This window comes from Drosophila grimshawi, unplaced genomic scaffold, assembly GCF_018153295.1.
Source record: "Drosophila grimshawi isolate 15287-2541.00 unplaced genomic scaffold, ASM1815329v1 contig_44, whole genome shotgun sequence".
Lineage (NCBI taxonomy): Eukaryota > Metazoa > Arthropoda > Insecta > Diptera > Drosophilidae > Drosophila > Drosophila grimshawi.
The window spans coordinates 8,435,110-8,450,635 of record NW_025063240.1 but is presented as its reverse complement, the minus strand read 5'-3'; the positions used below and the strand labels follow the sequence as shown (position 1 = coordinate 8,450,635).

Genomic DNA, 15,526 nt, shown 5'->3' with positions numbered 1-15,526 from the left:
AAACAGTCTTAAGGCGTGCAGGACCAAGTTCCCTGACACTAGAAAGCCCCACATACTTGCAGTTGCAAGACTCATTGTGAAATAAAAAAATATATAGATATCTGTACACATAGCATGGTCTAAAAATTACGCTTTTTACTCGCACAAGTTGTAGTCCTGCTACTGATTGGACGATGTCTGGGTGGGCATGACACATATCCTGATATATGGCTAAGCGAGTGCAAGCAACTCCTTTTTGTTGCACGTTGCACAATGTCTGACAAAGTTGGCGTCGTTTATTTTTTTGGTGAGCCTTTCGCTCCTGGTCAGTGTTCTTGGCGTATGCACTAAGATGCCACTTGAAGGACACTAATGCGACTATCGTACAGCAAGAAGGATAGTTGACTTGAAAAGTTGCAGTCCCTTTCTGTTAAAGATCCATTTATTTGGAACTGTAACAAAGAGCATATTCATAATATCTTTAAATTATTATATGCACATATTCAAACATCTGAGCCTAAAAATGTGTTTTCAATAATTAATATAATTTTTTTGGAGTGCATGTAAAATATTGGAGCGAACTCAACTGCGATATGGATTGATAAATAATAATAATGATCCCTAGCAGCTTATTTAACTAACAAAATTGTCTATAATTCGAAACTTATAATTACATATTGTCTTTAAATAATATAATAATTGAAATAGCTGAGCCTATAAATATGTTTTCAAAATTCTGCAAATTTTTAATAATTTAATGTATTTAAAATAATTTCTCGAACTTAACTACAGGCCAATTTGTCAAGTAAAATAAATAACAATATTTATAGATATACAAATTGTTGTAATAGTTTGTTAAACTTGCCAACAAGTTAAACAACTTGTGCATTTTGCCTGTAATTCGAGATGGGCTATTATAGCTCAGTAAAACATGCTTCCAAATGATTCTGTGCAACAAGTTCACGCCCGCCAAGCCCAATACTCAATAGTCTTAGAGCAGCGATTTGAATTTCAAAAGCAATTGATGTCGCAATTCAAGCGGTATCACAAGTGTCAACACTCTGCGTACACTTGCCACTTTTATTGGCGTCGTCTTATTTCCTCACCAACAAAAACAAGTAATCCAACTGAACAATCCATGACGAAATTGTAGCGCCAACTGCAAATGTGTTCTCTCTTCTCGACTCATTGGCCTACTGACCAGCTGTTCGCAACGAAGCTGGAGTTGCGACATTTGCAAGCCGCGCTCAAATCAAGTTTTTCTACAAACCGATTGCAACGAAAGTGAGGGGGCCAAATATTGAAAATTGTAAAATATTTTTCGCAAATTTCATTTAGTTTTCATTCACAGTTTGCCGCAGCTGGTTGTTGCAGATCGCAAAGAAAACGTGCTATTAACCAAAATGAGGGAACTCCTAGGGTCCATTGTGCTACTCGCAATGACAGCTCGCGTAGTTCGAGGCGACGAGGCTTTTTTGACGGAGCCGCGTAAGTCTGAGGAGTGGAGTGTTTAGTGGTTTCCTAATTGGTTAATCTGCTTAAAACATTGAAATAAAACAATTAAGAGTGCCTCAGTTGAGAGTGCCTGACCGGGCAAACCCCATTATCCAGGACTAAAATACGCAAGACGTACACAAAACACACACGCCTCAAATATGCTGGAAGCAATGCCTGTGCTTCTTTTTCTGAGCTCTGCAACAAGAATTTTATTCATATATTCTTCAGTGCTTATTGTTTGTTCGTTATAAAAGTTGATAACTAAAATGGATAAATCTAAATTCAAAATCATAAATCTTAGAGTACAAGTTTTCATATTTGGCAGTTGAAGGGAAGATATCCAGAAGGCTAAATATTCTTTGTCTGTGTATGCTGAAATTTGATCCCTTGTGATTTTATAACTTTCAAGGTATTTGCAGAATGCTGCTCATTTAAATTAATTTAGTGAAAACAAAAGATGTTCTCGATAAATAAAATAAAATTGATCTGCGTAGCATATTCAACAGCTGAAAAAAGTTAACAGAAGTCTCACACTACATTTAATTAAAAAAATCTTTTAAGAATCATACAGAGCTATGGTAGGCTATGATTCAAATATACTTGAATGGTTAATAAAAGCAATATAATCCTGGCGTGGCCGGCACACATCTGTAACTAACCCACTTAATGGCTTATTGCCAAAAATATTGCACCACTAAACCGGATTTGTTTCTCTGTTTCGTGTGTGTCTTTTTATTTTTAAATTCAACTCATCTGAACTCAAAAACCAAATTCTAATCGAACCGCAGCAGATTACATTAAACAATGTACAATAGCCGATAAGAATTTTGTCAACTGTTCCACGCAAAGCATTCAACAGCTCTTCGACAAATTGAATGACGGTGAGTTTCAGAACATAACATTAAAATATGTATGCACATTAAATCATATCCTGCTCAGGCATACCGGGGCTGACGAGCATCAAAAGTTTTGATCCCTTCCATTTGAATCGCATTCGAATATCGCAGGGCAACAGCAACGCCATCAATCTGAAAGTCGAGCTGGCCAATGTGAAGATCATTGGTTTTGGTCACACCAATGTGTTAGAGAGTGTGTAAGAAGCCAAATAATGATATAGCTAAGTGAAATCGAAGTATTTGAATGTGTTCTATCCCACAGTGTGTATAAAAAGGATTATAGCTGGAAGACAATATTCACGTTGCCGGTGATGAAGCTTCTAGGCGATTATAGTTTATTTGGTCGAATTCTACTCATACCACTAAATGGTCGTGGTCAGGTATTTCTGGATGCTGAAAATATGACCGTCACCATGCAGACAAAGACGCGGCTTTACTCCAAGGGCGGCTTCACATTCTACAATGTGACCAATTGTCACGTGGACTTCAAAATGGACGGCCTAAAGTCATATTTCTCCAATCTCTTCAATGGCAACAAGCAATTGGGTGAGTTGAGTAATAGCTAGGATTCTGTGGAAGCTCCGCTTAATTCTTGCTTCTCTTTTTAGAGGATAGCACAAACAAGTTCTTCAATGATAATTGGCGAATGCTGGCCGATGCTCTGTACACAGTGATCACACAGACAATCGAGGATATTCTACTTGATGTTCTGAAGAAAATTTTTCACTTTATTCCAGCGAATTATTTTATTAGCGATATTCCCACGCCAGAGCAGCTCTATGGCAAAATAAAATCGCTGCCAAAGTAATTATAATACGGAAATTGGGAATAGTAGAGTCATTTATTGGTTTCGGTCAGCGAAATAAAACTATTTAAGATAATATTACAAATTGTTTTCATACAGAGATTAAAAATCATAAAATGAGTAAACAGAAGAAAGGATTTATCATATTTTAAAATTCAGGGTTCTTACTAAATTGATAAATTTTGTTCAATCCCTCATAAAAATATCTATAATAAAATCATGGATATAAAACATCTACAAAGATATGCCATTTGGGTGGGTTAGTTAAATAAAATGAATTTGTCCAATTATTTATCTACTGCATCATCACATTTAATTAGACTTAATTTAAAAATGTTCTATATATATATATTTTACTACTGAATACAATTTATATATTTAAATTTGACGTCCAAAACTCTATTAATTCATTTAATTTTGGTTATTTGGCCAACTACAGGAAAACCCAGGTCAGCTGCAATTCTCTTCAATTAAGCCATAAGCATGAAAAACTAAGTTCGGTAGTAAGTTTGGGCAGTCGGGGAATGCGCTGGGGTTAACCACAAATACGGAAAAGCTAAAGCCATGTGTTTAAATTAATTGCCGCAAACAGACCCAAACCCTAAATTAATTTTTACCCTATTTAAATAAAAAAGTTTAGTAACATTGCTCAGGCGGAAGATGTCAAGTTCGAAACTGTGCAATATATTTACTATATATTCCTGTTTATCCAAAGTACGAATCACAAAGTATATTACCTGATATAATTGTGATATTTTAAATTCAGCTTTGTAGAGTGTTGAGTAAAGATCACATAATGGTTTGTGTGAATGCACAGTTCAGAATCAGGAATCTCATCTCAATAGAGATACATATTTCATTCCTGGGTATCCTCTGGTTGAGCGCTCGCTTGTATTGTTTTTTTTTTCTCACGTTGTCCCTTTGCCGCATTGGCTTTTTGAAGTCTGCCCATAATTTGCGAGTGCAGCGAATGTTCATGTTGTTGCCGTAACAATTGTTGTTGTTTTTAATTTGCCAGCACCACAATTAAAACGTTTGACGCAGTGCCAACCATTACAAATGTCCGGCAATTAGTTTAAATTTAATGGGCAGTGCGTTTTTTGGCTTGCTTCATACATATGCATATGTTTATATGTACGTATACCTATTGGATATGTATAGTTGCAGCATTTTGCGGTTATTGTTCGCCATTTCTTTTTTAGGCTCTGAATACCAAAGTGACAAATCCTGTGCGTGATTGCAATAAATTTTGGTAACTCCAGAAACAAGGCATGCCCCAAAATGCAGTTGCACACAAGGTAAACAACGGGATACGAAATGGCAGACAGTGGAAAATGGTACGCGAACAAAAAACCCAAAGACAAACAAATGGAAAAACTATCATTGGGACATGATAACTTCAATACACTACCTAAAACCAAATCGTTAGCGCAGTAAGATAGGACAAAGATTTTGGACAGTAAGTGTTTCAAGATTTTATAAGGAGTAATATAGATTGACATTATTTTGAGAATCTCTATTTGTCAAAAGAGCAATCAAACTTTCTATTTGACTTATACTGTAATTGTGTTATTCCAGAACTGTCATTTCAAATGAAAACGAAACATATTCTATCGACATTTTCTAGTCATACCTGAAGCTGAATCGTTCAAATGTTACGAAAAATTGCATAGCCCTTCGTTGAAGTATTCAAAGAGTTTTCATTGACAAAGTGTGTGGATCTCCGTATCCAGTGTGTTTTAGTACGTGTTTCAGGCAGGCAGCGAGCAGTTGAAAGTATTTCAATATTCGCAGCCAATGTTGTTCAATATTTGCAAGAGCCCCGGCTCCCTGGCACTCTCCATTTTTTGACAACGTGTTCGGATAGTGCTTTTGCAAAACGGAGCCTAAAGGTAAGCAATGCTCTTTTGTAAGTCACCGACTTAACGTAGGCTTTTAGTGTGCTGGCTATTGCCAATTTCCAATACACAATCAATATCCTTGGGTTTCCTCACAAAATAAAATTGGTTAAAATAATACAAAATGTTATATTGTCTAAGCCAACTTAATATCACTAGTTAAGGCCACATTTAAATCAACATCCACATTTACAATCTACTGACATTTATTTAAAATTACCATCATATTAACAAATCTCTAATTAGATCATTTGCCAGCTCGATGGATGCCCATAAATTAAATATTTAATTATTTTGTCCACTCAGCGCCGTTGCCCAATTAATTATAAAATAATTTCAAATTAAATGATGTCATTGCAAATATTAAACGTTTTTTTATGGATAAAAAACACAACAGTCTGTTGTTTAAAATGAACACGAACTTTAAAGCCAAAATAATAAAAATTTATGGCCAAATAATTGCAATCTCATTAGGACACCCCCGAAACCAGAACATGAACATGACACCAGTGCGATCCCAGCCAATTTGTTGAGCCAGAGCCATTCGGGGATGCGTAAATATAAATATCCGCATTTTGTAAAATATTTAACAATAATTGAGCGTAAAATAATCGCACGAAATGTGCCGGCCATCGATAAAGTCCTCGCTGCTCCCAGCTGGCCCCTCCAGCCTCCCCCATTTCCCCAGTTGCTGTTGCGCGTTAATTGCAGCGATTCTGTTGCCGTTGCTGATTCTGTTTCTGTTACATTGCCCTGCACATGGACACGGATTGCGGCGGCAATTGTAATTAAATAGACACCACACATGGCAGACGCTCCTGTCCTCTGAATATTCAGACAACATATGCATACGTGCAGCAATCGGCGGCGTATTGGTTAGGCAACGGGCAAAGCTGCAATGAAACTGCATGAGATACTTATGCGAGTCTTGCGACACAACTTTGTGCAGACAGTGGACTAAAAGCCAATGTTATTGCATAAAATTAAATTCAATTACGATATTACAAGAAAATCAAATTGAAAAGTAAACCATCAAAGTTCGTATGCATTAAAATATTTACTATTAAAAATAACGCCCAAAAATATTCTACAAAACAATGAAAGTTCGTTCAAATATGTTGTGGATTACCACAGTTTTTAAGCAAATTATATATAAAATACAAAAAAAAATTCATAAATTAACATTATTAAGGGTATATGGATGTATGTTAGCAATATTGATTCCTGTACTTTGACTTCCATTCTCTGATATTTTCGTTGTAACTGACAGGTGATTTTTTTCAGCGAAAAATCAGACAGCAGAGTGGCGCAGTGGAAGCGTGCTGGGCCCATAACCCAGAGGTCGGAGGATCGAAACCTTTCTCTGCTATGTGTAAAAATTTTCTTTTTTGTTTCGTTCCCTTTTTCATATTAATAAATAATTTAATTTTTATTGATTACCAAATTATAATTTAATCACTTTATTTGATTTCCCAAAAATGTATCTAAATCTAAGTACTCCGCCAACAGAAAGTTATGAAACATCTCATCTGTTAATTAAATGTATATTTGTGTAACATACTTTTTGGAGCCCAATAGAATTAAAAGATTTTGATTTAATTTGTGACCCATCCTAAAAGTATGCTATGGATATTATTTTCATCAATTCACACAATAAACTTGTTTAAATTACTAAAAATATATTTACATTTACAAATAAGCAGCTAACAATATTTTCAAATAGTGACAATTGTTTTTCATTCAAGCCAAATCACTATTAATTCACAAATCGACCATTTTTTTGAAAATATAATTTTCCCTATCTGTATGAAACCAGTTTCCTTTTTTATAACGAAAGCTAATTAAGTTACCTTTCCTCCAGACACACATATAAGCTATAAAAGTTTAAGCACGAAGCTTTTAGTTTAGTTTTTTAGTGTCAAACAATATGGGTGCATCACTTATTTGTACAATAACTATAATATTGCTAGATGGATGTTTAGCTCTTTTTAATTAATCCTTACGAATTCTAGAAATTTTTGAATTACATGCATAATATGTATTACTTATGCTTATTTAATTAAAATTAAATCATATATAAAAATTAATATCAACATAAATTATTTAAAATCTTATGACGTGGCTAGGATTTGAATTCACGAAGACCAAATATTTATAAAGCAGCTAAAATAAGCTATTTGCCACATGCCAAGCAAACAGCAGAGTGGCGCAGCGGAAGCGTGCTGGGCCCATAACCCAGAGGTCCGAGGATCGAAACCTTGCTCTGCTAATATGATTCTGGTTGCGTCGAATCGTGCAACACCTTTTTTTTCTTCTTAGTTTTGCCCATTGTACGTTGCTGACGTGGATTTTATCTCATTTACCATGAAAGTTTTGTTCATTTATTTAAAGTAATTGAGTTGTTGCTGGCTTTTATTTTGCTATGTACACTTTTGCACACATGCACGAATTTCCTACTATATGGATGCCTCTGTATGCGTAAAACTCTATTGATGCCATTTAAATAGGCATATTTGCGGTCAACTTCGATTTTGCGGCGCAATTTTCTCGTAACTTCATAAAATAAATATCATTCGATTTTAATTGATGCTCTTGTTGGAGTTGTTTTCAGTTGTTTAGTGAACCATGTCATTAACACGAAAACTACGTGTGTGGAGCATTAGCAGTTTTTATCGTATCTGGATTCGGCATATATATAAATATGTATATGTTTATGTATATGTATGTGAGTAAAAAGCGAATAAATCTTTGCTGATGCGACGATTATTACACTTACAATGAGCTACTTCAATTTGCTTGCGTAATTTGTTGACAATAACCCAAGTAAACAGCGTTCTTGGAAAAGAAAGTCAAACAATCAGCAGTGATGGCCAGGAGAAAAGAAAACCCCATCGTAATAAGAATTTTACTGACTTCCGTTAAGAACGCTTGCCAGCGGCAGCTGCGTCGTTTTACAAGATTTTATTTACACCTACTGTGAAAATGTTTACACTTCAACAGACAGCGGCAATAAGCAGAGGACGACGAAACTGAAGCTGAATAAAGGTGGATGCCCCTCTCTACCCCATTGAAATGAGCAATATGTAAACCTCCAGGACGCCAAAGGCAGCGCCCCCAAACAATTGAAAGTGGATTTCCGGCTTAAAAAATTGCTCAAAAGCCAGTGAAGACGCTGAGATGACGACGCAGTCAAATGCTAAAACTCATAAAATGAACGAGGAAGAGTCGAAAAGTAAAAAAAAAGAAAAGCTAACGGCCTGCATAATATACAGGTGTGGATAGGTGGTGGCAAGAACTAAGACGAGGACTGAGACAGAGGCAGAGTCCCTTGTTAGAGCGTAAATTTATGTAAAATTTGTAACAATTGCAATAAGTTCGGTGCCCAGCAGCAGCATAGCAGCATGAAGATTGGGCAATTTGTGTGTGCAGGAACAAATAAATATTTTTGATTCGGTCTGAATTTTATGCGTATTTTAAACCGGTTGAGGTAAACCCCAAATGCTTAAAGTGCTTAAGTCAAACGCTTTTACAATTTACAGAGCAGTTCAAGTATCAAAAATGGGAAGATGCAACGAACTACAACTCAATTTACTTAAATACAAGCATATTTTTAAATGGTAAATGGCATTAAAAACTTTACGAAAAACTGATTACAGTTTCTCCACAAGTACTATTTACCAAGCACTCCATGAGTCTGATTGTGAAACTGTTGGCACTGCCAAGCCAATAATGTACAGAGCATCTTAAGTAATACACAGAGTAGTATGCGAACCCAAACCTCAACTCCAAGAAACACCCTACCCAAAGGCTAAGACTGTCAAAATTAGCTCTCAGCTGGCAACGCCTCAAAGCGCAAATATTGAGCCAAGCTGGAAGGAAAAACTGAATGAGCCTCAGAGTGAGTGGAGCTTGTGCTTCAAACGAGGAGTTGGCAGACAACATTTCATTTCATCACAATTTTCGACTCGCCTATTTTTCTCACTGCCTGCCGACTGTTATTTTTGGCAATTTGTTTGTTTGCCAATTGTCTGCCGGTTATGCTTATCCTTTTTGTGTTGGCCCAACTGATTTAATAAGATTTCATTTCTATGGCTGTCTTTTTATGCCAATTAACATAATTTTTGTAAGTGGATTTTTCATAGTTGAGCGGCATCCGAATAGAAAACCTTAAAACTCGCCTGTGCTTTAGAGAAACTTTGCAATGCCATTGAACTCGGTAAATTTAATCAAAATTCGTGCGCTATTCGTAGCCCCAGCGATAAGGCATCTATATAAAAAGACCAAGTTGGGCTATAAACAGAGTTAACACCCTTTCGCCTTTCTTTTTGCTCTTTGCCGACCCAAAGGCATTTGCATTTGCCAGCACTTCAATTATGTGACAAAAATTATTATGCCAACTTCATATGCTATGCGATTGCGATTGCGATTTCGACTGCAGATATTGTCTGCGAAACTCTGAAAAAAAAAACGGTCAAAAACTTGAGGAGTATGCAAATTGAAAAGTCGAGAGCAATGCTAACCCACAGAACCAACAAGCAAAAACCGCTTCGTTTTCGAGGTTAAGGTCTTGAGCACCAGTTGGCATTAAAATGTACAAGTTGTCGTCGAAAAGAAGACGGTATACAGTTGATATTACAAAGTTACGATTGGCCAACCACTTTAAAATTATGATATAATCATAAAAGACGCATAGAAAAATGACAATGTGTTCTATTTATAGTTCAATAAACTCATCATAATTGGGAGTGGTAATCAATAAATCGCCTATTGCCAATATCTTCTCGAATTTTTCTTCTGGTGTTCTCCTCCAGTTCATTTCTCAGACTATCAATTTGCATGTCTAACCCACATTTAAGAGTTTTTTTTTTTTTTATTATCAAAAATGTTTAAAATAAAAGTTCGAAAGGCTCAGGTGTTGCTTAGAATGTTTCACAATATTTGAATTCTAATTTAGTTTTGTTTGTTCTCTTTGTTCTACCTCACATAATTTGTACCTGGGATTTCCCAATGGATCATTGCTTATTCGCAATTTATAGACGGACTATAGATTTTTTTTGTCCATGTCTTAAGACTGAGTCATTGAATTGAGTGCTGTATGTGATAAGAATTTAAAGATCAATGTAGATCTAGCTGCTCCACATTTGGCGCAGATTTAAAATATTCACCATCAGCTTTCAGTAAATAAATAGATTATCGTAACAATTATTATATATTATAGAAATAATGAGCTCAAAATAAATAAAAGTCAATTGAATTTAATTCCAATCAACACAAATTTGTTTCATAATAGGCCAACGGTTTATATTTTCATTAAAAAATGCGTAAGGTTAAGCTGGCCAAATAAATTCAATAAAAATCATTGAAATGTCAATAATTGAAACTCGAAAAATGCAATAAATTAAATGACCAAAGATCGAAATAAAAATAGCATTTTTATATAGTAAATTGAATTTGGACAATTCAAGGGGCACACAAATGGCATAAATTTGTCTGACCTGTCGTTGTCGTTTATGGAAGGACATTGAAATACGTGGGAACAAGAAGAAGAACAAATAAAATTAAACACCCAAAACATTAGCATAGGCTTTAAAACATGAACAAAGGCAAATGCCGCTAGTTAATTATTCAAGTAAGCATTGAAATATAATAAATATAATGTGTACATATAAAACTTGGAGTCTTTTCTAACGTATTGCACTTTGCAAGTGCTTTTTCAGAAGCAACTGTGACAATTTATTGCCGTCTTATGCTTAGATAAATGTATATATATTCTTTTATGTGCTGGCTGCTGACTCACGAGACTCAACGAGAGACATTAGTGCTGTCAACGACTCTTGGCTCAAGCGATGTGCAGTGCATCCTTAATTACAGAAAGTATAGTGGAGACTACCCTTCCAAACCCCATGCCACATACCTCATTCTCTGCTTTGTTGCTCGTTTTCTGGAATTACTTGGAAATTTGCAAAAGAAAAAACAGCAGTCAACTATTTGCAAGTTTTTATTATGTTTTGGAGAGATGTCGGCAAACTTTACGAGTATTTCTATATATTTATATATATATAGAGAGAGAGATATCTTCTTTGTAGGCTATCGTGATTACGTGGCTTGTTTACGAAATGCACGCATGAGTAATGAGTACGTTTATAAAGATTTGAACGATGTAAACGGCATTATTTAAAGGGGACAACAGCTACTACATCCGCATTATTTGATGCATCCTAGCAATATCAGTCTAAATCAACACGCGAGTTCTACGAACCATCCCAAAACATACCTACATACCATACAACAATCTCGCTCTAAATCATTGTCGTCTGTTGCTCATCGGGGTATATCAACGTCTTGGCCCCCATCTTCGTCTCTGTGTTCCTAGGTTCTTCGCTCGTCGGCGGCTATTATCAGCGTCATCAATTCGCTGCCTGCAGACAGCCTGTCACCGTCGGGTAAACATGTGAATTTCGCAGTCGAGCTGGCAAACACGTGACAATGAAGGTGACTCTTACCCCTGTCTCTGCATCTGTCGCTGCCTCTGCTTTTGTGGGTGATGAGCAGACAGGCAGGAGAGGACAACGTAGTCCAACTACCCGATGACGGTGTCTCTGACGATGCCTCATAGTCGACAATGACGTCAATTGTGCGACAAAAGCCATTTTGCATACTAAAATCAGACAAACACTGAAGCTAGGCAGGCAGGCGGGCAGGCATGCAGGAGACATGCTCGCATATTGCACGCTGACTATAATTCAAATTGAAGACCGAAGTTTTGACAAATTTATAACATTCAAGACACCTTTATTAAACATCAATTATATATAAATACATAAATACATACACACATAAATAGTAAAATTTGAAAAAATGCTGTCTCACTTAGCCCATGCTAAACATTTTGAGATTATTGAAGCCCTTGGACTTATCGACACGTCCATAAAGTATACCCTTCAATATCTGTTCGTTCTTTGGCCCGGAGAAACGGAAGCTGCTCTTGAAATTGGTCTCCGGCAGAAAGCTTGGCAACAACTCCTCATCCACTCGATAATTCTGCAGTGTGTAAGTGCCCTTTTTGACGGGACACTCAGTGAACCACTTGCCATAACGCATCATATCCTGATAGATACTGCGCATCAGCGGCTCGGAATTGCGCTCTCTTATCATCTTGCAAAAATTGAACGTCTTACTGAGCAAGTTCGTATAGTTGCCCGTATTCGTTTCCAGAGCAATACTTGCTGATAGATCTACATCATCTATGATCTCAATGGTGTTGAGAACAAGGCTAAGACCACTGCCAGTAGTGTTTATGGAATGTACTTTGACATCGACCAGTTTGGAATTCGCCTCGAAGTCGAAGCGCGTGAAATCAATTTTGAATGAACGCTGATGTAATATGAAGATGTAGATGAATTACTGATTTTCCAAAAATAAAAACTATTTTCTTCTGATCCCTTAACTTACCCATCCCAATGTTTTGGGGCAGCTTAGTAAAAGCATTAAAGCCGGGAAAGAAAAACTTTGAAAAACAACTGAACGCATTTTCGTTAAATTATTTACTGGTAACGCTTAAGTCAGTCAATGTCATAATATAATAAAGTACTAATGATCAAGCATCAATAGAGGTCAAATTGTATTGTACATTAAGAGTTCCGATCAAATCGCACAATACAATGGCAAATTTGGTCAACTAAGTGTATTCAGATGACTTTGAAACCATTTGAAAATCATTCAGGCATTTTATTTCAAGTCCACTTATCCGATAGCATCGATTTCAAATTATTTTTTTTTATTTTTCAAAACTATATATAGCGTGTTGTTTATTGAGAACTGACAGACATCATAAATCATGTTGTTCTACATAGTGCTTGTGGTCCAGATCCTTCTGGCTCTTTGCCATGGCAGCCTGGCTGAGGTGATCAATCAGAAAAATATATAATTAATTATAAATTGAACTTCACATAATCGATTTTGCATTCGATAGAAAATGATGCGACCCAAGTTCAAGGACATCAAGGTCTGGAGTGAAGAGAAGATGGTTAGTCACAAGATTGCCTACGACAACTCGGATCCGCATTTGAACTTCTCCATGGAGGTTCACCAGGAACTGCAGGATGTCGATATACATTTCGATGTGCGCATAACCAACAAACAGGATCCTTATTACACATCCAGTCTGAACACCACTCTCAACATTTGTCGCATTCTCAACTTTGCTAACAAATCACCGGTGGGACGATTTGTTCACGGTTTCATACGCGAATTTGGCAACATTGTTGAATCCTGTCCAATAGCGAAGGTGAGTAATTGTATCTCTCTTTCGCTCTTTTTATAGTCCTTTTGGCTTCCGTCGAATTTTTTAGGGTAAATACAAAGTTCATCACTTACGTTTTAATCGCCATTTGCAGGGCTCCTACTACATCAACAAATTCTGGTGGCCAGAGGATCCAACCACAGCCATTCTGCCTGATCTTGAATTCGAAATTCACTTCAACGCCCAACATTTGGATGCCAGCAAGAAGCGCACTCTCATCATGAATGATCAAATTGATGGCGTCTTCACAGTTCAGGATGTAAACAATCTAAAGCCCGGCATATTTGCCATGCTGCCCAAGAGGCGCTAAACCTATAACTAAAAGCTACCTTAAATGCTAAAAGTTTTTATCGTTATTCAACACATTCAATGTCTCAATGGTATTTTTTATTTGTCTATCAGTTTTCTTTTCAATGTATAAATGAGCAATCACATTTGCTAATAAACGCAAACAAAAAAAAAAACTATGTAGATTTTCTAACAAGGGTACAACGGGCTCGTTTGTAATTTGGACAAGAAAGAACATCAAAAATTAAATATTCATTTAAACTGATGAAATGGGATTTGTTATAGGTTGATATTGATATTTCTTTGCCAAACTCATAGCTAAAGCTTAAAAGTGCACAAAGATGCTATCGAAATCAACTTAAGTATTTAATATAATATAATACAAGTGTTTTTGTTTTTCTGTATTGGTATCCCTGTACGATAATTGCCATGAAGTTGTCTAATACTGTCATTTTCAAAATATTCTCATCCAACGTGTCATTTATCAACAGAATTGTTCGTATTTTTCAACAGCCGGAATTTGCATATTTTTGGCATATTGCACAAATTGAATTAAAATGGGCCGTCAAATGGGCCATCAGAATATAGACAGCAGGCAAGCAGGCAGCTCAAATAAAAAATTAATATTCAATATATTTGCAATGAAATGTTTTTGACTTGCGTCGTGTTTATTGTATACTCTGTGACAGTTTGCGAATTTTAAAATCGCTTTTGGCTATTTCTCCCCAGCGAGGTGACAATCGCTTTGATTTCGTGAACATTTTGTATGATTTATGCGACTTAAAATGGCTATTGAGATATTGAAGCTGTTAAGCTTATTGAGGAATTGACGAAGCTATAAATGTGTGAATAACAATTGCGCATTGCTAAAATGTATGTGTGCAAACATTGAAAATTTCCACAATACTTTTTAAATATCCCGATAAGAACTAAACCACTTAACTTGTATTGTAACTTAGTCGTCTGTTTAGTACAAATGCTTATATTGATTATTATTTTGACTGCAAAAGTCTGATTTGCTTTAGGCAATATATATACAATTATCCAGAATATCCGACGAAATCAATTATTTCATGCAATCAGGGAATAATTAACATGCACCTGTGCATTTAAATTTCTTATGAACAAAATTCTAGCTTGTTTGCTCATTTGTCGTACGAAATTCTTTTCAAATAGTCGAAATTATGAAAGGTATAACGCATTTAGTAATTATTCTGTGCGTTATGAAGTGTGCGACAATGGTAAAGTTTTGTTTATTTTTTATAAATAGTCTAACTGTATTCAAGTTCTTAATTCTTGTATTTAGGCGACAAAAGCAATCTCTTCCAAGCCACCGAACTGTAATAAATTTAATCGGAACTATTTACAAAACTTCGCACTAGCTATAAATAATTCCGTGATGAATTTAGATGTGGATCTGATACGACCACTAGACTCGGGCCTACGGCTAAATATTGAGTTCTTCTCCGGTAACCTTAAATCGAGTAACTACCAAAGCTTTTATCAATACTCTCTCGACATGTGCAATCTTCTAAATGTTCGAAAAATCAACTTGTTCAACAAATGGATTACTAATTTCATACAAAATGGCAATTTTATACGTGGTTGTCCCTTCCCAGCGAATCATTATTATATCAAAAATTACAATAGTTCGGGACTTGTTATTCCATCGTTCTTTTTTAAGGGGTCTTATCGCATAGCTATTACTTTGTTCCAGAACAAGAAAGAATAAAGATATCCTGACTTTATTCTAGAATGTATTCTGGATGTTGACGTTAAATAATAAACTTTAGTATTTAAAATACAACGAAACATTGGATATTTATTTAAGAATTGAAACTTGAACGAGATACAATCTCAA

The 15,526-nt window shown here is 35.8% G+C and overlaps 4 protein-coding genes and 2 non-coding genes across 6 annotated transcripts; 5 read left to right on the top strand and 1 right to left on the bottom strand.

The window, feature by feature from the left end:
- Window positions 1–1,382: 1,382 nt before the first annotated feature.
- Window positions 1,383–3,222, top strand: LOC6556890 (circadian clock-controlled protein daywake). The gene is made up of 5 exons (XM_001984810.2): window positions 1,383–1,467; window positions 2,265–2,357; window positions 2,416–2,569; window positions 2,635–2,918; window positions 2,981–3,222. Exons 1-5 carry the CDS (start codon window positions 1,383–1,385, stop codon window positions 3,178–3,180), a joined length of 816 nt encoding a protein of 271 aa, XP_001984846.1. The 3' UTR covers window positions 3,181–3,222.
- A 3,150-nt stretch (window positions 3,223–6,372) lies between these two features.
- Window positions 6,373–6,444, top strand: Trnam-cau. Its single transcript has one exon. It is a non-coding gene; the product is annotated as a tRNA-Met (tRNA).
- Window positions 6,445–7,272: 828 nt separating this feature from the next.
- Window positions 7,273–7,344, top strand: Trnam-cau. The gene has a single exon. It is a non-coding gene; the product is annotated as a tRNA-Met (tRNA).
- Window positions 7,345–11,945: 4,601 nt separating this feature from the next.
- On the bottom strand, window positions 11,946–12,563 carry LOC6556667. Its single transcript, XM_001984811.1, has 2 exons — window positions 12,528–12,563; window positions 11,946–12,449 (listed from the first exon to the last, which is right to left on the bottom strand). Exons 1-2 carry the CDS (start codon window positions 12,561–12,563, stop codon window positions 11,946–11,948), a joined length of 540 nt encoding a protein of 179 aa, XP_001984847.1.
- A 307-nt stretch (window positions 12,564–12,870) lies between these two features.
- LOC6556768 lies at window positions 12,871–13,831 on the top strand. Its single transcript, XM_001984812.2, has 3 exons — window positions 12,871–12,978; window positions 13,048–13,362; window positions 13,472–13,831. Exons 1-3 carry the CDS (start codon window positions 12,913–12,915, stop codon window positions 13,685–13,687), a joined length of 597 nt encoding a protein of 198 aa, XP_001984848.1. The 5' UTR covers window positions 12,871–12,912; the 3' UTR covers window positions 13,688–13,831.
- A 1,057-nt stretch (window positions 13,832–14,888) lies between these two features.
- LOC116806522 lies at window positions 14,889–15,397 on the top strand. The gene is made up of 2 exons (XM_032743310.1): window positions 14,889–14,906; window positions 14,972–15,397. Exons 1-2 carry the CDS (start codon window positions 14,889–14,891, stop codon window positions 15,395–15,397), a joined length of 444 nt encoding a protein of 147 aa, XP_032599201.1.
- Window positions 15,398–15,526: the final 129 nt, after the last annotated feature.